Source organism: Dermacentor variabilis, chromosome 1 (genome assembly GCF_050947875.1).
Source record: "Dermacentor variabilis isolate Ectoservices chromosome 1, ASM5094787v1, whole genome shotgun sequence".
Lineage (NCBI taxonomy): Eukaryota > Metazoa > Arthropoda > Arachnida > Ixodida > Ixodidae > Dermacentor > Dermacentor variabilis.
In genome coordinates, this window is record NC_134568.1 from 259,666,988 (window position 1) to 259,691,964 (window position 24,977).

A 24,977-nucleotide genomic window follows, 5' to 3' on the forward strand; every position below is an offset into this window, starting at 1 on the left:
GAGAAAGAAAGAACTGAACATTTAGCATTTCCAGTTGCCTGAAAGAATGTGATCACGCAAGGAACAAGCATCAGCTTGCATGTGCCATCTCTCAGCTGATTGGATAATGCCACATTAGCAGCTAGCTGTGACAACAGGCGACGGGGTAAATGAACGTGTGCACAGAAATCAGTCTCTGCCATTAGTGCAACATAAAAGCATCTCAACACACCGAAACAATTAACAGTGACACATGAGTGCACACATGTGCACTTTCATTCTGTAATAGTTTCCACAGTGCTCCATCACTGAATTTATTCAGCCAGCTTAGGCAAACAGGAAACACACACACACAAAAAAAAAAAAACAAGCCAACAAATGTACAAAAACATGATCATGCAAAAAATGAAAACGGAACTACAATTGGAAAATTTGCAGCATTAAAGCACAAACTAGAGCAGCAATACACACAACAGATCCCGAAAAGAAATTTCAGTTCAGTCAGCCTTGGCCAACTGTGCAGCATTTACAGGTGAAACAGCACACAGCCTGTGGCATAACCAACCTAGGGTTGCACAAGACAACAACCAGCAGTTAGCTATCTTCGAAGAAAAAGGCCACACTCAGAAAAAAGCCACACAACATGGGAGACAAGTGCAGCTAATTTCACACAGCAAACTGGAAGAAAAAAAAAAGAGAAGGCAAGAAAAAAGGGGAGGGAGGGAGTGAAATCAATTCCTATTGATGTAGAGCACTTCACCTTTCTGGCACCCAGTGAAAACCACAAATGCTTAATACAGCTAACACAAAAAAGCACTCTGTGCCACATAAATCAAGAAACAGAATGCAGAAAAGCTTTCAAAATTACGCTGTGTGCGTAGATACACCATGTAGTACACTTAGTTCTGGTATGGGTTGCCTCGGAAACCCCTGCTGTTTGTATTCAGCTTGCTGCTCTTATTCATGGGAGTAATCTTGAACAGTAATAAAACTTTGCATGCTTAGCATTGAACAAGTTCATGAACAAACAGCTCAGAATATCTTGTAGCATGAGAAACTGGAAGTACATCAAGCTCCTACCCCTTCAGGAACATTAATGGCTTGCCATGAACCCTGACATGATGTTTTAGTTCTCATTTTGTGCCCTGCACAAAATGGAATGAATATGGCTGTATAGTAAAAAAACAAAGATGAAAAATAGGCGGGGGGGGGGGGGGGGGTCAGTAAGCAGGCAGGTTTTCGCAGATTTAGTACCACACAGCAGCCAGCACTGGCATATTATGCGGCCCTAGAACAAGGAGAGGAACATGTATACCATATGGTAGTGACTGTGAAGAAGTCAATAGGGTCCGCAAAAAAGTGTTAGAATTCATGCAGCAACTGATAATGGCAATTTGTGTCAAGAAAATTACTCCCAAATCACCCAGCAATGCAAACGAGGCTCAGACAGCAATCGTATAGGCCATAGAGTAATCAAACATGAAGAGTAAGCTTGCTAGAAAGATTCCTGAACATATTTAAGAATTCTAAACAGGGTTGTTCTTCACACAAAAGCAGTGGCATTCAATTGAAATAATACATAAAGACACACACGACTACAGCAAATACTTTTCCATTTGAATTACACACATATGGTGTTTCATGCAACTTGAACCTCACTTTTTTTTTTAAGGTGATTTTCCTTGGACAGGTGAGGCCCAACAGCACGTTGTTCTAGTCTTAAGCAGCTTACATCTTTTTCAAGTAGGGTTTAGTTAGCAACCTCAGCACACATATGTGTAATGACGTCATTCTTTCCTGCTCTGTGGTCTGTCTTCACAACTCTGAAAAATGCACCACATAAAAGGTAACTGTACTGCGTGCCTCCAGAACACACTTTAAAACTGCTTCAAACACAACCAATGCCCTAAACTTAATATTGAAAAATTTGCATAAGTGTTCTAGCCAGCTAAGTAAGTGTCGAACAGGAAGAAGTATTCCAAGTTGCTACAGATGACCAATATGCTGTTGGTTTTGTCTGTCTACAAAATGTCACTCTAAGCTTGGTTCAAGTTACACGAAATACACAGTACTGAGCTAAGCCAGCAAGTCCTTTAGCCACAGAAGCGTGCAAGGCTTGTCCTGAGAAAAGAAATGTTAATGGAAGATTACAAAATTAAGCTTGCATAAATGCAAAGCTGAGATATTTCCTCATGAAAGATCAGAAATAATGTTTGAAGCAACTGTGGTGGAATTGCTGCCATCATATCGATTTCTTATCCATGAAAATTAAAGAAGGCTGATAAATCAATGATGAAAAGAGAAGAAAAAGAACAAGGGTGATACCAATGCAATTTAAAATGTACTAGCTAAGCTTGCTGAGGTGTGTTTGATATGCTTGTAATAGCAGGCCCAGTCTTCTTTGTGTCTGCTCTTCAATAAGGCTCTGTTGTTTGATATGATTAGATAAACAAATTGTGATAAATTTCATTGCCTGCATTTTTTACAAACAGCTACAAGGAAATTTATAAAGCTCAAATTTCTCTTTCTTGAACAAAGTTTCTATTTTCAGCTACAGCAGTAACTTCGGCAGATTTCAAACAGATGCTCTTTACGCCTACAACATGCATTGTCGGGTAGTTAAATACATGTAGCACAGTCTACTGTGGCAATTTCAATTTGAATTGGAAATTTTCTAGGATGAATGATGTTCACAAATGCTGCCCAGTCCTCAGTTTAACTGACCAAATGTTCTGAGGCCTCATACGAACTACCTAGCAAAAGAATGAGAAACCATGAAGCTTTCTTCTTATTCTTAATTGGAAATTTTCTAGGATGAATGATGTTCACAAATGCTGCCCAGTCCTCAGTTTAACTGACCAAATGTTCCGAGGCCTCATACGAACTACCTAACAAAAGAATGAGAAACCATGAAGCTTTCTTCTTATTCCTTTCTTGCACCATGCAGTTAGTTATGCATGGGCAGGGCCTTCATGACAGTGTTCAAACAATGGGGTTACCAGAGAATACAAGAAATGCTAGACTGGCCTCTGTTGTGCAAATTCATAACACTAGTGACCACAATGAACAACTTATGTGATATTACAGACAGAAACTGAGCACCTACATGTAAGCAACACTGGGCAACAGGTACACCACCTTACTAAGCAGTACTTCACCAGTACATTTTGCAACATATTTTTTGAGAACTGACTGTTCTTTTTTTATGGCCTTAAGTACCTGGAAAGCAAACACTTGGCTGTTACTACATCCCTTGCTTGTCATGGATCACAACTTGTTGCCATTCATTTTTTTTTTTCGCGAATCAGTTGACACGAGGTACAATTAAGAAAAAAGAGGATAGGAGAGGGTGCCAGGTAGGTGAGCAGAAAGTGCAGACTTCCTAAGGGTGTCTGCAGATGCGGTGACTAGGCTGGCCAGTCCCCTGCCTGGCCCTGTGGGCAGGAAGGTGTGCCACTTGTGGAATTGCAGCCAGCCGCTCCTCACTCTTTATGTTGACTGGCTCACTTTGTGTGGAAACAGTAGCACATGTTGACGAGCACACATGGGCTATGGCCTTGGAACACTTTGCTGAAAGAGAGTGAAACGGAGCAAAATCAATGTCTAACTTGCTATATACAAAACAAAACTACGGGTTTGTGGTATGTGAGGAAAGGTCAAAATAAGTCATACAATCCCTGAAGATAAGCTCAACCCTTCTCATGTTTTGAGCAAGTTCAGCTCTTCCAAAGCAATCACCTTGCTGCCAAAGCATACCTGTTGTGCATGGTCATCCACTCTTAGAGGAAACATGCAAGCACGTGGCCAGGCTCTGCGGAGCGCCAGATGTGGCCTCTGGGACAACTAAATGCAAACTACAGAAACTGCAATGCTACCACAACCATCAAGCTATAGCGAGTGTTCAGCTGGAGAAGGCTGCAAACGATGGTCCAATCCACATGGGTAAAAAACAGCTCAAGATGTGTGAACTGGCTACGAGTGCCAAGCTGCGTGCATGAGTGATCCAATTTCTAATACCCTCCCAGCGCTGCTAGGCAGCACTGGAGTGTAGTTAAGCCACAGTTCCATGTTCCAATTTAGTCTGCGCCTGTACGTTTCTTAACTGTTACTAAGTTTTCTTGCTTTGCTGAAAGATCCTTGCAAACCAGAAACTTAAGCAGCAGCACTGTGTCCGCTACTCATTCAATTTTCACAATTCTTGTTTTGCCTGAATGCTAAAGCGTCGAACACAATAGGACCATAATTGAGTGTCTTAGGATGTTGCAAATTTGAAATCTTTAAAAAATCTATGAAAAATTCACGCTCTAAATGCTGCAACTTGAAGATTTTCATAATTTTGACAAAAGTACACATAGAAACATTAAACTTTTTATTGCACTCAAACATTCAGTAACATACCTGCTTAAACGGCCCCTGAAACACTTTTTGAACATAGCAAGAAAACATTGCCAATCTACACAAGACGCTCCTATGCACATGTGAGCTAAATATTATTGCACTGCATGCAGCACGGAATTTACAACCTCATGTCAAAAACAGCAAAAAATCGCTTGCTCATGCTTACATAATGTCATCATGTAGTTTCTTCGCAAGCAGCTGTACCCAGCTACAACTATTGGCTAATTTTGTGATTGCAAAAGCATTCTCAGTAATACATAATTACAAATTTTGAATTAAATGAATGAAACATGTTTGTAATTTCAAGAAGACAGAAAAATAATTTCATCTTAACATTGCCAGTCTACGCATGACAGTCGCGTGTAGCTGCATCTGCTGCACGTGGCCTCAGAGACAGCAGCAGCGTGCTGTGTAGCATAGTCTACTGCAGCCGCCATGGGGTGTCGCAACGAGCCCTATTACCACCAAGACACTCAACTTCTGAGCGGGACCTTGCGTCCCTTCGGCTTTTCCCCTATGTAGCTTCCGGCACACTAATGGAGATGAAAACAGAGAGAGCCGCATACCGGTGTGATAACTCTACTTTTACTTGAAGGATTCGAAAACATTCTTGCACCAGGAGATTCGTGTGATGACATCCTTTAGTAGTGAGGCAGTTCTAAGATTAATTAGAAAAATGTTTCAGGTCCACTTTAATATTAGCTCTTACTGCAGTAAACTTTAGTCACCTCCCAAATTTATGTAAATGTTTTTTTCGCAACTTCAAATAAAGACAATTGCACTTTTGCTATCAGTGCAATTCATTAAAATTTTTTAGAATGCTTCATGCCTCTAGAGCCAGTTTCATCTGGAAGGCGAGACATCGACAGTGATAGCGCAGTTTAGCGTTGCCACTTAGGCTCTTCAGACGGTGTTCTAAAGACACAAGGAGGCGATACACGATAAATTATACAGAGGAAATTAATGATACATAATATATGCAAGGACACACAGCATAATGAGCACGGCAAGCAACATTGCAGGCGTCACGCCTCAATGGTATGCAAGAAGAGACTGATGGAAAGCTATCACTGTTTGTCAGCGCACAATGAAAAACTTGATAGCTTTAGCGTGACTTTTACTGTCCATTCCATTGAGGCCAAAATAAGCATAAAGCAACTCCGTACAAATGCTAATGCCCATGCCAGCAGCAGAAGGCAGGATGCTGCTCTGGCTCCACTGCCGAACCGACTGAATGGAGTACGACGATGCATCCAGTTGGCTTTGTTTTTATCCAGTTGGCTTGGAACTCGGTGAGTGTCGAGTGCCGCAAATGTGTGACCTTGTGCAAAAGCACAAGAATGGTGCTAGCGTCCAACCGAAACGAAGTGGCGGAGTCCTTATCGCCATAGTCACCAGCAGAAATCATACGGACAGTAACGCTGGGACACTCTGTCCCTATTTGTGCCCTCAGAGGGACACTAAAGGCAAATACTAAGTGGACATGGACTGTTTAAATGCCATTCCATCCAGTAACTTCGCAACGCTTGTTTCACGCCAAGAAAAGACTTAGTTTATGAGAAAATTGTATTTGAAGGGTCCAAATACCTTTATCGCAATTCAAATCGCCTGGTCTCCAACCAGGGAGTGGCGACGTTGCATATGCCATCACCGCCCTTTAGTGCCGTCTGCAAGTAGAATGGTGCCCGAGAGACGGTGGTACGGTTTTTTGCACACAAAACGCAAATGCGCGGCCAAGCAGAAACCGAGCCAAGCCGAAGCAGTGGATTCGCAGCTGTAGCTGCTTTTGGTCAAGTAGCGTGGACCATTTGGGCATCTTGCGACATCACATGGAAGTGGAATTCTCCGCTACTTGCAGTCTGTGCGAGTCTTGCGAGCCACCAAACCAGTACAGCACTACACAATAATGAAACTACTGAAACGTGAAAGCGCAGGCGGCACAGAGTCGAGCAAAAATGAAACTTTTCGACTGCATGTGTCGTAAAGAGTAATGTTGAGTTCTTTTTTTCAAAAATGAAACATAACTGGACAAGTAGAATTTTCTTTCATCTTCTATGCAATACTATGATGTTTATACAATGAGTGGTTGAATACTAGTGACAGAATTTAAATGAGAAGTGCCTTCATCACTGGGCAAGTACTTGAATGTTCCTAGGGAGTCTAAGTCATGTCCTACATTTACCTCAGTTTCTCTATTACAGTAAAAGCTTGTTAATGCGACTCCCGTTAATTCGGAAATTTGGATAATTCGGATGGCTCTATTGGTCCCGGCCAATGTGCATGTTAGTCTATGGGACCAAACCTTCGTTAATTCATCAGAGCTCGGCCCCACACCAGACACCACACCACACTTAATTCGGACAAATGCTGACCGCTGCCGCTACACGAAAGTGTGGTAAAGCAGCGCTGGCACCACAGGTGTGAAACCGAAACCTGAGACGCATCGCCATCGTCATCAATTAGTGGGGGGCGATCGCAGCATCACCGAACGCTGGTGCCTTCTTTCTTCGCTCCACTGCGCCTTCGATGCCATTTTTTCTTGTGTTGTTGAGTCGGTATCATCTCTTCTTGCAGAGTTTTTATTTTTTGTTGTGACTGTGTTTTGCATGTCACCACCATCGTGCGCTACAGTGATGGCAACGCCGGCAAAGTGGCAGAGGTACTAAGCCAAGAACTTGGCGACTAAGGTGGAAATTTTGCAGGCTTTTAAAAAGGGTGAATTGCGATAGCATGTTATGACGAAGTAAAACGTGAAGCAGAGCACGTTTGGAACGTACATAAAAATGAACAGATTCTTCAAGCCTTCGAAAGCGACGAGTTCCATGCAACAAGAAAGCGGTTGCGAACCGCAGCTCATCCCCAGCTCAAAGAAGCTTTGCTCCAGTGGGTTATCGAGTGTTGCAACGCACATCTGCCTTTGAGCGGACTTCTCATCATGGCACAAGGTGAGAAGTATGCTGCAATGATGAACATTGACTCGTTCAGAGCTTCAGAAGAGTGCACGGCAAAAAGGCTAGCGTTGATGAAAGCGTGACCACCCAGTGGAAAAATGTGAAGCTGCTTGAGCACATCGCTGCATATGAACCAAGTGACATGTTCAATGCAGACGAAACTGCTCTATTTTTCAGAGCTCTGCCCGACAAGACCCAAAGGGGACCCGTGCATTGGTGGCAAAAAGTGCAAGCAAAAGATAACTGTGCTTCTTGCCGCCAATATGACTGGCATGGAGCGCTTGCCACTTGTCATCGGGAAGGCACATGAGCCGCATTGTTTTAAAAACATCAAAAGCCTTCCTGTCGAGTACAGAGCGGACTTCTTAGGAAGGCTTGAATGACCTCGGACATTTTTCGAGGCTGGCTGCAGCAGTTAGACCGGCACTTCACATCTAAGGACCGCAAGATAATTATGGTTGTTGTGAGCTGCAGCGCACATAACCGTACAGTCAAACTGAAGAGCGTCAAGGTAGTTTTTTTTGCCGCCCAACACTACCTGTCACCTTCAGCCAATGCACCAGGGTATCATTCACTACGTGAAGTCGAAGTACCGAAAGCACCTGCTACAGCGAATTATCTTATGCTCAGAAGTTGGAAAGCTGCATGAAGTTGGCTTACTCCGTGCAGTGCACATCATCGCCCACGTGTGGAAAAATACACCTCAGGAAGTCATCATCAACTGTTTTCGGCACAGCGGTTTTGTGAGGCCCGAGCATGCGGCAGTAGCCGACGAGGTGTCAGTCGAGTCCACTGATCATGACTCCCCGACTTTCGATGCTGTCCTTCCCACAGATGTGACCCTTCAGGACTACATTGCGATTGCTGATTGTGTCGCCACGACTGGTCTCCTGACCAATTAATAAATTATTAATAATGGCACGGGCGCCCGGGAAGACCATGATTCAGACGAAGAGTCATGCGAGGAGGTGGAGACTCATCACACCTTACGAGAAGTCACGGAGACACTTTTGATATTGGAGGAGGTTTGCCGGAGCACTTCGGACAGTTTGCGGGCTGTTGGCCACTTGGAAGAATTAAGAAAAATTGTGATGTCAGCCGGAATCTGCACGAAAAAGCAGACGACTATTGCAAAATACTTCAGTAAATAAAGGTATGCTTCTCCAACTTGATTTTAAAGGGACACTAAAGGTTAATATTAAGTCAACGTGGACTGTTGAAATACCATCCCAGAAACCTCGAAATGCTTGTTTCGTGCGAAGAAGAGACTTATTTTAAGAAAAAATGCGTTCTGAAGTGTCCGCATACCTCTAGTGCAGTTCAAATCACCCGCCCTCTGATCGAGGAGTGGTGACGTCATGGTCTCATAGTGACGTTGCGCCATCGGTGAGTAAAACGGCTCCTGCATATGGCGCTACAGCTTTTCTGCACAAAACTCAAACGCGCGGCCAGAAACAGAGCCAAGACAGAGCCGACAGCAGCGCGAAAGCGGAACTATGGTGGCTAGCGGAAGGGAAAGCACACGACAATAAGCTGGTTCTTTATTTTATGACGCCAACTTCGACTTCGCAATGGATGACCCTGACAACGACACATTGGCTCACGATACTGGGCTCGAGTTCAGCGATTTAAGCACTGATGAACGTGACCTGCTGCTGAGGGCTCACGCTGCCGGCGTCGTTGCGTACTACGACGGCGGCCTACTTTGAAAGGCACTCCACAAGACTTCAGTAAGTCGGCGTTGAACTCGTAATCCTCTGGACGAAAGCGCAGCGAGCATACTACAGTAGAGCCTCGCTGTTACGTTCCTCACTGCTGCGTTTTCCCGGCTGCTACGTCGTTTTCATCTGGTCCCGGCATAGCTTCCATAGGATCTAATGTACAGTAAAACCTCGTTAAACCGTACCCGCTTAAACAGTAGTTTCGTTTTAAAAGTAGTAAAGTCAAATCCCCGACTCAGCGTCCATTGAACATAATGTGTTTCGTATCCGCATAAACCGTACCAGCTTACTGCGTACGCATCGGTTAAAACGTAGCGTTTGAACTTTTCGTCGCGCAAACACGGCGCTGCGCCGTCTCCATCGGGCGGCCCGGCAGAACAACACGCCTCAGAGATCGGAACAACGGCCTCCAAGCGCCCTGTGCGTTTGCGCTTGAAACCACATCAACATCATTTCGACGCGGTGGCAAAGAGCGTTATGGCGTCGTGCAAGCGAGGACTCGCGTCGTTCTGAAGCTTGGATAAAAAAGATGCCGGGTGCTCAGCATAGAAGAAAAATTAGACATTGTCCGTGCTATCGAACGTGACACGAAGAAGTCGGCGCTGACACGCAACAGGGATCTGCTGTTGACTACAGTGCGTGGCATTTGGAATGCGAAGAAGTTGCTCGGCAGCACTGCTGCGACCGCGAAGATATGTCTGCTACGAGGTTCGACTTTTCGCCATCGTTGCCTCTGTTGTTGCCGAAGTGTCGACTAGCGACAGTGACGAGGACGACAAGGAAAGCGATAGCACGGGCGATTCGGGCCCGACAGTGGCATAAGCTGTGCGTTGCGTCAGCCTCATGAATGCAATCGTCGCGACGACAATAGGGGCGCGATAACGTAACTCTATTCCAAATGAAAATTATTCCAAACTCCGGCACCCGTAATGAAAAAGGCGCCCCCGGAACTTCTGCAGCACTACTGCGCATGTGCACGGTGAATACGTAACGCCAACGAGGAATCTGCCATACAAGAGTTTGCCGAGAAGAGGGGGCTGGCTGAAAAGCTGGCACGCAGCTTCAGTAAGTTTAAGGCCGCTGTCGTCGGCGTGCTAGGCCGCCGCGGCATCAAACGAAAATAACGCTTTTGTCGCACGACGTTAATAAATATTGCATGTTTTTTCCCCTTTCATCGCACTCTCTCTGAGTTCCGTTTTCGACAGGTAAGTGGGCGATCTCATGCTCTTCGGTTAAACAGTACTACCGTTTAGTACGTACCTTGCCCGAGCTCCGGCCAACTACGGTTTAACGAGGTTTCACTGTATAAGGAACCCCGCTGTTACGTAGTAGCTGTGAAAACGTTCCCGCATGATGCGTCGCAACCCGAACCCACCTGGGCAACGCGCTCCAACCGCCATTTCGGTTTTTGACGAGTTTTGACCGGGCTTGGCCAGACTGGGCTATGGAACTGGCTGCAAGAAGCCGCACGCCAGTTCGAGAGGCCGCCAATAGATGGCCATACGTGAAAAATGCTCTCACTATCACTGTGATTACAGTCACCGCATGGTTTGTTGGACGGGTCGACTCACGGAGGAAGGAAACTCAGGAGAGGCCCTGACGTCACTCTTGGTGAAGCTAGGCCGCCGCGCTAAAGGGAAGCCGGAAGTTGGCGTTGCTCATGGCGTTGCTCCGCCTATCGGGCCAGCTCTCCTCTCTTGTTTACATTTGTCATGAAACCACGCCACGCTGCGCGCAACCGGGCTGCCCGGACACGTGCGCTCCGCAGCAATACTAAACAATCGTTAGCACGTTAGCATGATTAGGCCAAAGAGGGCAAAATTTCCATTTCTCACGAAACCACGCCGCGCTGCGCGCAACCGGGCTGCTCGGACGCGCGCGCTCCGCAGCAATACTAAACAATCGTTAGCACGTTAGCATGATTACGCCAAAGAGGGCAAAATTTCCTGCGGATATTCCTTTGTCCGTTGCCATTGCCGTGGCGCGGTGACGACGAGGAGCACGGGCCGCATGATGCCAGGGAGTTGCCAAATCCTAGCTTTGGAGAAGCCGTCGCGACTCTGGACCTCCTCCGCAGGTACGTCGCACCTCAAAGCGACGCTGACAGCAATGCGGCCTTCCAGGCTATTGAGAAACGTGCAGCGATTTCTAGTGAGCGAAAGAAACGGCAAGCCACCATTCAGGACTTGTTTAAGGTCTAAGCGCACTCTGTGGAAATAAATTGTCTATAGTTGAAGCTGCACTTTTTTCATTCATTTTCGGAACTTTCCTCACTGTTCCGTTTTTTTTCCTCGGTCCGGTGAAAAACGTATGAACGGGGTTCCACTGTACGTGATTTTTCGGCTCTTTGTCAGCGCGCTGTGGCAGAGGTACGGCACTTAACCACTTCGAACGGAGAGGTTCACTCGTTGGCACACAGTGATAAGCAACGGATTCGCCGCTGCAACTGCCCTTGGCCAAGTTCCACGGCCCATTCGCACATCCCACAACATCACATGGACGTGGCATTCTTGCTGCTTGTTCTAAATGCAAGTTTCGCGGGCCAGCAGGACCACCACAGCACAACACGATAAAGAAACAACTGAAACTCCAAAGCGCGCGCAGCGCAAAGTCGAGCGCGCAGAGTCGAGCAAAAACGAAACCTTTTGATCACCCATACTACTCAAGGGCGACGTCAAAATGTTATTTTTTCTTAGAATCGAATAGAAGAAGACAAGTAGCATTTTCTTCCGTCTTATAATCTAATGAAAATATCTTTTTAGTACGAGTAGTTGAGTACTAGAGACAAATTATGATGAGGAGTGCCTTCGTCATCGGGCTAGTACCGGAATGTCGCTGGGGAGTCTCAAATCGTGTCATGCATTTACCCCAATTTCTCGGTTACTAAAGCTCTGTTCGTGATTATATTGACGCCTTAGACGTTCTAGAGCATTGCTTTATCACTTTAACTTGACTTTCCGGTAACCTTTAGTGCCCCTTTAATGTTGTTTTTCCTGTTCATTCGTTAATTCGGCATTCGGATAATTCGGACATTTTTCCCGGTCCCATGAGATCCAAATTAACGAGCTTTTACTGTACCAAGGAAGGCCCTCTTCAGGATAATATTGACTACTTAGCAATTCTGGAGCACCAATCTATTGCTTTAGCTTGACTTAATATTTGCCTTAAGTGTCCCTTTAAAGCCTTTATTCTTGCTATTACTGCCATGCATAACACCACGTCGGCCACGTGCCTTCAAAACTGCGTAGTCGATAGCAACAGCGGTTTCGCCTGCAGTTGCTGCAGCAAATGGTAGTTTTGTTTTGACTTGGTGCGTGCATCGGCCATGTGCCTTAAGACCGGCAAGGTCGTCATCCCTCCATGATTGTGTCGATACAGCCAGTTTCGTCTGCAGTGGACGAAACTGAGTAAATACAGTATGTAGTAGAGTTGCCAAATTAAATGGAGATATTGTCATCAGCGTCCAAAGAACAGTACACCCATGAGCAAAAGTACATGGACCACCAAAGCGCGAGCCGAACTGCTTCGATGCGCCATCTTCAGGCATGGCACTTGCTGTCGTGACTAGTGCTCGAGCAACAGTGCGCATGCACGTCCTATCATATTTGCCAGCATGTCATGTTGCCTTTCTTAACTGGTACACTGCTCGTCGACCAAACGTTCAATGGGCCGCTGCCTGTGCCACTTCCTCTGCTCCGTCACATCTGCGCCACTGTTTCAATGAGTGACTGCGACAAAGCTGGCTTGCATGTTCGTCACACATCTCGTTTAATAAGTTAGTGTGTGGCCTACTGCCTACTCTGCTGCCTTTTGGCAATTTGAGCTGAATATATTGCTTCTTACTGTGTTATCCTTGCCTTGTGTTATCAGAAGCACTTCCAATATTAGTTGCTGCTTAATCAAGCATGGTTTTTCAATCGGTGTCCTATGTTGCGTAAAAAGACTGCAACAGTTTATTGACATTTTATTCTACTAAAGTACCAGCAGCCCGTCAGCAGCAAATATTGGAAACTCTTTCGATAATGTAATGTCGCAGTAAGAAGCAAGAAATTTTGGGCGAGTCATCAAAAAGCGCAACAGTAGGCAGTAGGCTGCGCAATGGCCGAAGGAATTGCAATGCATGGCGGACGCGCAAGCTAGCTTTGCTGCATCCACTCAAAAAAATGGCAGCACAGATATGACGCAGCAGAGGAAGCAGCACACGTGGCTGCCTGTTGAACGTTTAGTTGGCAAGGAGCGTACATCATCAAGGGAAGCAGCATGACATGCTGTCACATATGATGGGATGCGCATGCGCACTGGTGCTCGACTGCCACTCTTGACAGCTTGCGCCGCGCCCGAAGTTGCTGCGTCAACGCAGTTTGGCACGTGGTCCCATGGGCCACATAGTTTTGCTCACGGGTGTACACGAAAATCGAATTAAGTTTGGCACATAATTACAGAGCACATGCTGGTGGGAGAGTTGGTTATTCCGTGTCATCTTCCTTCGTCCGCCGTTTCATTTGGGCGCCTTCATCGTAAACATAATTACAGGAGTTATTAAATGTGCCGTGGAAAAAACCCCAGAAAATTAAGCTATAGGGTATCACCATCATCGTGCTAGAATACCGAAAACATAGCTGCTGCAAAATAAAAAGTTTCCTGCCACAACACCACTGAACAATGTGCTAGTCAAATTTCATAGCGCTAAGGTTTTACATGTAAAAACGTGATCTGATTATGGGGCATGCCGTAGTGAAGGATTCCGGTTAATTTCTGACCCCCTGGGTTTCTTTAACGTGCACCTAATTCTAAGTAAACAATCGCCTTTTCATTTTGCCTCCATCGAAATCTGGCCGCCGCAACAAGGGTCAACCTGCGACCTCGAGCTCGGCAGTGCAATGCCATAGCCACTGGGCTACCATGGCGGGTCATGTGTGTCCATGTCGCCACATCTCACAACATGGCTTACGTAAAGAATAACAAAATGTACGGGCTTTCCGATTTTGCAGCACAGTGTTAAACTTTAATCAGTACTGAATTTGAACCAGAAGTAAACCTTTTATTTTTGCCCAACTTAAACTAAATCCGAATCAAAATGTGTGCCGGCGTTTCGGAGCTGAACCTGAATCAGATTGAAAAAATAGAACTCGTTACTGTACTTTTTGGTAACAGCACAAAGAGACACGGACAAAAGGAAGAAACATGACAACACAGTGCTCAGATCACCAATAGCACTGCTCTGAACTGGTTTGTCCAGTCGCTCAGAACAGACTGGAAGAAAACAAAGGAACAGCTTCAGCGTGATTACTGCAATGATTCTGAACTTGTGTGGTGGACAGCTTTGCACATCCCAGAGAAAATAGCATTTTTCAAGGGCAACTTTAGGTTTCACTAGCTGAAACTGCCTGCTAAATAAAGCACTTCATTTACTGCTGTAAAAATATCAAAAGGCTTGTTCTACCGAGCATATTATTCTTTTTACATACATTAACAACATATGTAACATACGTAGAAGTATTCAGCCACTTTCCAAGGCATGGCCATGAAAGTCGCTTGGATCACCATGCATGGCATAGCGTAGCGTCCAGAGTCTAGCTGTGCGCTCAAAGCCCAGGCGATCTTCAAGATACAGCCGTCCCACCTCGGGCTCCATACAGACAAGGCAGTATGGGTCTGTCAAAAGGGACTGGATACTGATGAGCACCTGCACGCATAACAGTCAAACTTAGCAAAGAGCCTTCTAAGGACAACGTGGCAGCTTTGTCCACTCCAACCTGAGAGAAAGATGCAACAAGCACCCTTGCAATCGCATTACAATCTGCTTATCAGCACCTCAAGATGTGGGTAAAGTGCCCCACAGCTCGGGCTAATGTAGGCTTTGTTTAAGACTGCAGTCAACAAAGGCCACTTTCTACTATAGAAGAAGTTCCAAACTTTCTGGCTATAGGGAATCCCATAAACCTATACATACTTTCAAGGGGAGAACTCTTCTGCCCATCCCCTGGGCAGAAGGATTCACAACAAAGCAATGAACAATGAAAGAACATGAAAGAAACTAGTTTGATTTTTCAATGAAGCCATGCTAAAGTGCAGAAAAATCCATGTACTAACTCCATTTATCCATGTAAAAATCCATGTAGTATTCCCATGGTTGAACAACTGCAGTACCACATTTCCCTCTAGTAATATTTAGTAGAAACCTTTATCCCAAATGGGTCATGTCACTGTCAACACAAGCTCATGTGCTGCAGGAACTACAAAATTTTCCAACGACACACATAACACGAACCACTGCCTGTCTTTCGTGTCAATGCAGTACTTCCACTTCATTCCTTCTTGACAAAACGTAAGTGTGCAGACTAAATTTCCTTCAGGGATGCAAGCAATGTTGATAAACTAATTACGAAGAGAGAGGGGGGGAAGATCTGTGGCCTAATTCTGTATATGCAGGCCTTTAGCTTGGCCTAGGTTGAAGTTGATACCAATGTGGCTTTAATTTATCCACTCATGTAGATAACATGGTTAGAATGATTTTTTCAAATGGACGTCAAATGTTTAGATGCATTTCTTCAGATTGCCTCCATGCTACCATTGGTCATATGGTTGCAGTAATTTTGACTTTTCCAAAATTTTTCGGCCAGAAAAATCCATGTCCCCCATTAAAGATCATCGTTCAAAACATCTTAACCATCAAGACTTATGAAATCACGATGCCAAGAGAAAAAGCCAGGGTGCTGAAAGTATGGAACCAGGTGCTAGTGCTATACTCACCTTTGATATGGTGAGTGCCAGGCTCCAGTTATGGTGTATGGAATCAATGCCAATGTCCCCATGACGGCTTATGTTAGGATGGAAGATTTTAGTAAGGAACTTCACAATGGGAGGCTTCATGGGATACCTGCATGTACACCCCAAAAAAGCAAAAGACAGATCAACAAAGCATAATGACTTAAAACACACTTTATCAAGAAAAAAAAAAGTGCTCCTAGGCAGATACGGTGTACAACTGAAAGCCCATCAAGTGCATGTCACACTGCAATGGAAAAGTTGATCCGCCTTGATGTTACAGTAGTTGACTACGCAATTCACCTGAAACCTCTGAACAGTTCAGTTTTTAGAAAAACAGGAAATGCATTATCGCAGTCACCTTCAGGCCATTTAGATACCATAACATTTTTATTCATCCTTTTGCAATCATTTTCAGCAGAAAACAAAAGCACTGTGGATTGTAAAGCTAAACAAAATAAATGACATAATATCATAAGCCATAACCATGAAAACCCTTCTGCTAAACTAGAACAAGAAAAATTGGTGAAATAAAGGGCCTCAATATTTGTCAGCAACAACCACATAGAAAATCGGTTCTGCGGAATCCCGCAAGGTGAAGGAAGTATCGTGAAAGGAAATAAAGTGTCATCCACCATTATGTAGCACTAAGTTACAAAGGAAACCCATACGGGTTTCTCAAAATGAATGCGTCGCAGTTGAGAAAAATTCAACCTGGTCCAGGATTCAAACCCGGGACCAACGCCTTTCTGGGGCAGTCGCTCTACCATTTCAGCGAACAGGAGACGAGCAGATTGCAGTACGAGGCATTGGTCCAGAGTTTTAATCCCGGACCAGGACGAATTCTTCCTCAACTACGAAGCGTTCATTCTGAGAAGCCTGTATGCGTTTCCTTTGTAGTTTCGAGCTACATTTGGGTGAACCGCTGTGGTTGCTTAGTGGCTATGGCATTGGGCTGCTAAGTACGAGGTCACGGGATCAAATTCCAGCCACGGTGGTTACATTTCAATGGGGGCGAAATGCGAAAACACCCGTGTACTTAGATTTAGGTGCACGTTAAAGAACCCCGGGTGGTCCAAATTTCCGAAGTCCCCCACTATGACATGCCTCATAATGAGGTCATGGTTTTTGCATGTAAAACCCCATAACCTCATTTTTTTATACTCGGGTGGATGACAATTTTTCCCTTTCAACAACCAAGTGATGCAAACAGACAATGAAACTAAGGAAAGCATATAAGATAAGTGCGGTCTGAAACTGAAATGTAGAATTAATAAGGACAAGAGAAATGAAAGTGAAAGAAAAGACAACTAGCAGCTGGTGGGACCCAAAACTCTTCACAATGTGTGCAATGCTTTACCAATTAAGCTATACTGTAGTGGCAGCTGTCTCCCTGTCTGATTTCCTCTTTCATGGGTATTCGTATATGTCAACTAGACCTAGGCCTGGGAGTGTTAGCCAGTGCCAATGACAGCTATGGCAGCAGATTTGGAACATCCTTTGAACCACAGGTGCATCAGCATGTAATCTTAGGAGCAAGCAACTGGAAAATAGACCCTTGGTATGCTACCTGAAGGCTGCCAGAATCGAAAATTATGGAATGAGTAAGAATCGGGAGAGCACTATTCCGCTATATTTTGGGCCTCTGTGGTAATCATCCACACTTAAAGCAGTGTATATAATGCAGTAGCAACTATCATCAACTTTGTTATTGAAGTGCACACCTTGTCAACGATCTTTCAATCTATCTGAATTCTATATGCGATAGTTCCCAAAATGTCTGTCGGTCAGCCTATTGAAGCTTGCAACACAATTTTTTCTGATATGACCAGCATAGCAGAAAAAAAAAGCAAGACAGTAATCAGTACGTAAGTACTTCTACATTTACTAGGTGAAATCTGCAATTAATGCTGGACTGCCGAGGCAGTATCGCTGCATGCTTCTGGACCTGTTGATGAGAAGGGCTACTATCAGCAGACAATTTTAGTTTAACATTAGCGTAAAAGCGCTGTTAAGGGAAATAGCAATACCGTTCTGCAAACAAACTCAGCAGAAAGTGAGTTTTAGTATAGCACGATAGTGTAGTTTACGTCCGGGATGGTATTCAATGTACACTTAATTTTACATATATATAGTGCACATAGGTTATTTTATCTATTCGCCAAATTGTGTTCGCGCGAAAAGCGAGATAAGCAGCGCAGTGACAACTGGGAGTGCACGGTATTTGTACTTTCCATGTTTGCTGATCTGCAGTGAAATCAGTGCAAGCATGCCATCCGTCGTTTCCAAAATCTCGATCTCAGAGGCCATCTGCCATCACGCAAAGCTCTCGACTGCGTTGATAGGTGGCACTGCCATTCCTGCAGTTTTTCTCAGGCCTCGAAGCTTTCGAAATGAGAATCGATTGAAAACTCCGATTTTATCCATAACACTCGGTTGTCGAAGCGGCATGAGGCTAAGCAAACAACATGTACACAGTCATTTGCTATAAACAGACAGAATTCTACAAAACCAATGCCAAATTTAGTTCGAAGAGGGCGGCCGGGACCGGCGCCATGTTGCCACACTAGCTACATAAACCACACAAAGACCATGACGTTAAATCTGAAAAATAATGCATGTATGATAAACTTCATGGGTCGTTCACAGTTCTGCGTTTGCACATTTTAAACCCGCTATTCTGCTAAACGCACTAAAGCTGTCTCACGAGTAAATGGAGATGATCGGAATCAGGGTTTCAACTGCAGTTCCTCAAGCATCTGTAGTCATACTTTCCCAAAGAACACCTCAAGTGATATGGCTAAGGCAACTGGTCCATTAGCTGTTGGACGTCACATATCAATATTGCTTTTGAGGGACTGAAGCACAAGCAGAGCTTTACGTTCTTTCCTAACCATAGTCATACTGCAATAGCTTCAAAATCTGTATTTCAGGAACGGGAGTTGTTTTTGAGGCCGCAATGGTCGCCTCTGTCAAAAGGAGCGAGTGTGCCTAAGCTGTCTGTAAACGTTAAATTCCAAAAGGGTTCTTCATTTCTACCTGCAAGTGGGTTTTCTGCAAGCATATTGTGGTGTCTTTTACAATTAGCTTCTGCATACCGCAAAGATTACGCAGTTTTCCACGGCAGTTTCATTGAATTATTTTCACATGGGAATGTGAAATTTAAAATTGCTTAGAGTGGTTCAACCCTTTTCAACATATTTTTGCAGCATTCTGACTGCCGCCAAAAGCAGGCCCACTGGTGTTCCCCAGAGTTTTCTAGAGACAGTTCCACTGATTAAGCACCCTGCAGGCACACATCCCTGCTGGTGCCCAGCAATGACATTGGCTTCTTTGCAGAAGCTTGGCCCTTAAGTCCTTGTCAAAGTGGCCTCCACACCGCTTTGGCTCTCACCAGCACTTGTACAGGCCTCAAAGTATAACACAGCTCCTTTATCTTTACATAATGGCTGAAACACTGATGTCTGGTCATCAAGGTGAACCTGAGTGCCTACAAATGACAGTCAACAACAAATTTTTCAGACATGCCTAATAATTCGAACGTCTTCACAGCACCGCCACGCACCCCACAGAGCCCATATATAAGGACATCTGAAATTTTGGATGCTGAAGCCCTTGAACGTCCAATCTTACAAACTTTTTGCCATCACTGCAGGTCTGGAGCGGCATTAATTGTAGTGACCACTACGGCCATTTTGATTATTTCTCAGCCTTGAACCAGCACTCTCGCACGCTGATCCATTGGCAGCCGTAGCCACCACGGCGACGCTAGGCCTAGCTGCCTTGACGTTGACTACCAAACTTCCTGTTCAGTGCCATGCCCTCCATGGAAACGATTTGCTACTGTAAGCAATGACATCAACTATGCCTTTGTCATCCTTCATAACGTGGAAAGCACAGGAAGGGTCAAGCATTGCATAATGCCAGTTCCCAAAAAGTTTGTTTGTGTACGCTTACACAACGTACTGTCGGCATCAAATGAAATGCGAATAGCAGAGCACATGGCTGAGGCATAACTGAAGGTATAGTGTGCACCATCCAATCATCACCATTGATAGGCGCGCACATCCGGACAAACCGCACAGTGCAATGATGTTCCCTCTATATGCTACAATACTTTCGTTTCTGTTTCGATTCTCGTTCATTTGGAAGCTTTCCTGTGCGTAGTGCATACCAGAGAGAAAAGGAGGGCTCTGCACCAGGTGGAAACATACGCATGCACACATGCCTATGCATGCACACAGATATTCATATTCGCCATTAGAAACACAGGGCTGTCAGTGTTCTGCGTATTGTCACGTGGTAGTGACGATAAAAAATGCAGCAAAACTGAATGGCAAAACCAGAGTTTTATTGGGCGAACTTGTGCTCTCAAAAACAGGCTACACTCAAAGCACAATGATAGCGGCGAACACAGTCGGCGATCGTCGAAAATATGACCCGCCGGTCAAGCGCATCGGCTTTTATACACGACTCATCGAAGGTTCCAGAGTAATCGGTGGTACCCGCATATCTTCCAGAAAGTTCTACACAATTTGTGTCACACATGCAATCATATTACACAAGTTTCGGTGAGAACAAAACCATCGATAACATTCGAGAAACTTCCGATACATGCAGGCGCATGCCGCACTGAATGATAACGTTTCTTAGATGGTGAAAAGAGTTCACCCGTAAAAGATAAACAGGTCCACGTATCAGTATTCAAGTTCTGTGGTTTCACGTGCTAAAACAGTTATCTAATTATGAGGCACGCTATAATAGGGGACTCTGGATTAATTTTGACCAATTGGGGTTTTTTGATGTACACCTCAATAAGCACACAAGAGTTTACACATTTTGTCTCCATAAAGATGCAGCCACCACGGCTGGTATTGAACTTGTGAACTTCAGCTTAGCAGCTCAACGCCATATTCACTGGGCTACTGCAGTGGGTTTTACGTGTTTTGAAGCATCTGATGCCTTCATTATCTGAGCAATCATTTGAACTACTTGGCACTGTTTTTGGCTACTTCACATGAACATTCAGCCCCGAGATCAGGACCTTTACAGCTTGTACATCTCAATTCTTGCAGGCATCAGCCTTGTGGCCTATGTGGCCACATTTTACACAAGTCAGTTTACCACGGCATGACCTGACCTATGTCCATAGAATGGTAATCAATAGCAGCGATAAGGGTTTGGTACACGAAGCCTGCCAGTTGAAAGGTATGCAGCACGTACACTATTTGGGAGATTTGTCGATTCGAAATTAAGTACTTATTTCAATGTGTTGTCTTCCAATTACTTAGAACTCAGGTTAAATAGCGCAAATAAAACAAGGACACGAGGAAACAAATACCACAGACAAGCGCGGTATTTGTTTCCTCGTGTCCTTGTAAATTCACGCTGTTTAACCTCAGTTCTAAATATGAACCAACTAGCCCTCTTCAAGATCTTACTAATCCAATTACTGTTCTTTGTGTTTTACAAATGCTCTCTTCCCTCAGAGCTTCAGTTTCAGGCTCCAAGTTCATTGCCAACTATTACTCCTTTTTCATACTCGGCTATTGGTGCGCTGCTAAGGAGACAGCATGCACTCGAATATTTAGCAGTTTTGTCTTTTTTTTTCTTTAATTTGCTCCTACCTCAAAAAGCAAGTTGCCAGAATGAACCATTTTTTGCCTTGTACTTGCTACCTCTATTGATCACTGCCTTGGTACTGAAGTACGGTAACATTTCTTTTAGTGGAATTTCGCTCGGAGAAATGACAACCAAGAACTCCATAAACTTTTTGCTGTTGTAGGCAGTATTTACAACAGTTCCCATAGGCTGGAAAATTATGTTTAGTGGCTATGCGGGCCACCCACCTCAAAGTCCAACCAAGCAGTGCATGAACAAACACTAGCCATACATAACTGTGCATCTAGCCAAGAGAGGCTAGCTGCACAGGACTAACCCTCATGTCCAGGAAAGCAGGAAGAATAAGAGAGGACAGGACTAGTTTGGGTAAGTACACAGAAAAGGCACAGTGATGAGAGAGGTATGAAAGTGCGACCAGGGCAATGTGAATCAAGGGCCAAAGTGGAGTGTTGCATACACTAAGGGTGCGTCAACATCCATAACACACTTGGCGTAAGCTCCACCATGTTACATGCAAAATACAGACAAGGTCAATTAACCGTGCAATCAATCAATGACACTTGGACAGGGGGGCTTGTCACCTTCATAGCAAGTCCCCTTGTCGAAACAGCTCCAGCCTGACGCCTCCATTATTTGCCCACTCCATCTGCCTGTGAACCCTTTGTCTTAAACAAGGGCAATAATATCTTTAATACATGAAGGTACATTGATGAAAAAAAAAAATAGTTTTCTATGTACTTAACAATAATAAACTGACTCTGGCATTAACAGGACACAGTGGTGAAAAAGGTCTTTTGGAGCAGCTTTTGTAGCAAGAAAAATGAGCGTTTGTAGCAGACATTGGTTTTTGTAGCACATACTTTTGGGTCGTTATACGAGGTGCAAAAACAATCTAGGGCCCCACACCTTTTCAGTTGAATCTAAAAGACTTCAAAAAGCTAAATAACGCAGTCTAGGAGCTGGAAGAACATAGAAACTGACTTATATACATATAAGCCCTGATAAGTTCTCAAGAGTACCCCATTAAGTGTGCCACACACTTCTTGATGAGGGTATTATCCGATCAAAATTTAATTTTTTATTCAAGGTATATAATTGGTCATAAGCAGAAAGATAGATCAGATACTAACATGATAAAGACATTCGCTCAAGCAGATGATGCAGGAATCGGACTACTTCGAGTCTTGTCTCGAAGTTCCTGTGGACAATACTGACAGTGGTTTGAAACTATATTATGATGTTGCAATGCACTGTATAGATAACCTTGTACCAACAAATGTAATTCGCAAGTGTTGCTATAAGCCGTGGATAACTAGACATATAATTCAAACGAAAAGAAAAGTTAAGCGCCTGCAGAAGCAACATAAGACAGAAGATCAGTAGCTGAAGACTCGCAGGTCTTCTCTATTGACAAATGTCAAAGAAACTAGAAATAATTTTTTTTAAGAATAGTTTTGAAAAGTTAATTAGGAGGGATCCTATTAAATCTTGGCAATTTTTAAGCAATACTAAGGCAGGCATTTCTAAAAGCGAAGTTGATGGTGTCATTCTTATGGACCCTGCGGCTACTGCTACTTCCACAATATATTCTCGGATCTTTATGAATATGCACCTGAAGGCCTAGTATATGACTAATTTCAAGACAAAACATTCTCTAACCCTACCCTACAGCCTCCACCCCTACAGGTAGAATAGAACTGGCAGAACTTTCCAAGTTAATCAACAAGCGTAGGACAGCTGACATGAGGAAGTGAAATATGGATAGAATTGAACAAGCTCTCAGGAACGGAGGAAACCTAAAAGCAGTTAAGAAGAAACTAGGAATAGACAGGAATCAGATATATGCGTTAAAAAACAAAGCCGGTAGTATCATTACTAATCTGGATGAGATATTTCAAGTGGCTCAGGAGTTCTATATAGATTTATACAGTACCAGTGGCACCCACGACGAAAATGGAAGAGAGAATAGTCTAGAGGAATTCGAAATCCCACATGTAACGCCGGAAGAAGTAAAGAAAGCCTTGGGAGCTATGCAAAGGGGGAAGGCAGCTGGGGAGGATCAGGTAACAGCAGATTTGTTGAAGGATGGTGGGCAGATTGTTCTAGAGAGACTGGCCACCCTGTATACGCAATGCCTCACGACTTCGAGCATACCGGAATCTTGGAAAAACGCTAACATAATCCTAATCCATAAGAAAGGGGATGCCAAAGACTTGAAAAATTATAGACCGATCAGCTTACTGTCCGTTGCCTACAAAGTGTTTACTAAGGTAATTGCAAATAGAATCAGGAACACCTTAGACTTCCGTCAACAAAAGGACCAGGCAGGATTCGGTAAAGGCTACTCAACAATAGACCTTATTCACACTATCAATCAGGTGATAGAAAAATGTGCGGAATATAATCAACCTTTATATATAGCTTTCATTGATTACGAGAAAGCGTTTGATTCAGTTGAAACCTCAGCAGTCATGGAGGCATTATGGAATCAGGGTGTAGACAAGCCGTATGTAAAAATACTGAAAGATATCTATAGCGGCTCCACAGCTATCGTAGTCCTCAAATAAAGAAAGCAAGAAATCCCAATAAAGAAAGGCATCAGGCAGGGAGATACGATCTCTCCAATGCTATTCACAGCGCGTTTACAAGAGGTATTCAGAGACCTGGATTGGGAAGAATTGGGGACAAGAGTTAATGGAGAGTACCTTAGTAACTTGCGATTCGCTGATGATTAGTAACTCAGGGGACTAATTGCAATGCATGCTCATGACCTGGAGAGGCAAAGCAGAAGGGTGGGTCTAAAAATTAATCTGCAGAAAACTAAAGTAATGTTTAACAGTCTCGGAAGAGAACAGCAGTTTACGATAGGTACTGGAAGTGGTAAGGGAATACATCTACTTAGGGCAGGTAGTGACCGTGGATCCGGATCATGAGAGTGAAATAATCAGAAGAATAAGAATGGGCTGGGGTGTGTGTGGCAGGCATTCTCAGATCATGAACAGCAGGTTGCCATTATCCCTCAAGAGAAAAGTGTACGAACCCCCCAGCTGTGTCTTACCAGTACTCACGTACGGGGCAGAACCCTGGAGGCTTACGAAAAGGGTTCTACTTAAACTGAGGACGATGCAACGAGCTATGAAAAGAAGAATGATGGGTGTAACGTTAAGGGTTAAGAAAAGAGCAGATTGGGTGAGGGAACAAACGCTAGATAATGACATCTTGGTTGAAATCAAGAAAAAGAAATTGGCGTGGGCAGGACATGTAATGAGGAGGGAAGATAACCGATGGTCATTAAGGGTTACGGACTGGATTCCAAGGGAAGGGAAGCGTAGCAGGAGGCGGCAGAATGTTAGGTGGGCGGATGAGATTAAGAAGTTTGCAGGGACGACATGGCCACAATTAGTACATGACCGGGGTAGTTGGAGAAGTAGGGGAGAGGCCTTTGCCCTGCAGTGGGCGTAACCAGGTTGATGGTGATGATAACATAAAGGTAGCCACCTGTTGGTTGGAAACTACCGCCCTGTTTCAATAGCCAGTT

At 44.3% G+C, this 24,977-nt stretch overlaps 1 protein-coding gene across 1 annotated transcript in view; it reads right to left on the reverse strand.

Annotated features, from left to right (window-relative positions):
• Positions 1 to 265: 265 nt before the first annotated feature.
• morgue (modifier of rpr and grim, ubiquitously expressed) overlaps positions 266 to 24,977 on the reverse strand; it is a 59,628-nt gene continuing 34,916 nt past the window's right edge. The window contains exons 6-8 of the mRNA XM_075673921.1: positions 15,803 to 15,929; positions 14,540 to 14,735; positions 266 to 3,549 (exon numbers count right to left, since the gene is read on the reverse strand). Of these exons, the coding sequence (XP_075530036.1) occupies positions 14,550 to 14,735; positions 15,803 to 15,929 (313 nt within the window). The 3' untranslated portion in view covers positions 266 to 3,549; positions 14,540 to 14,549. The remainder of the gene's footprint in view (positions 3,550 to 14,539; positions 14,736 to 15,802; positions 15,930 to 24,977) is intronic.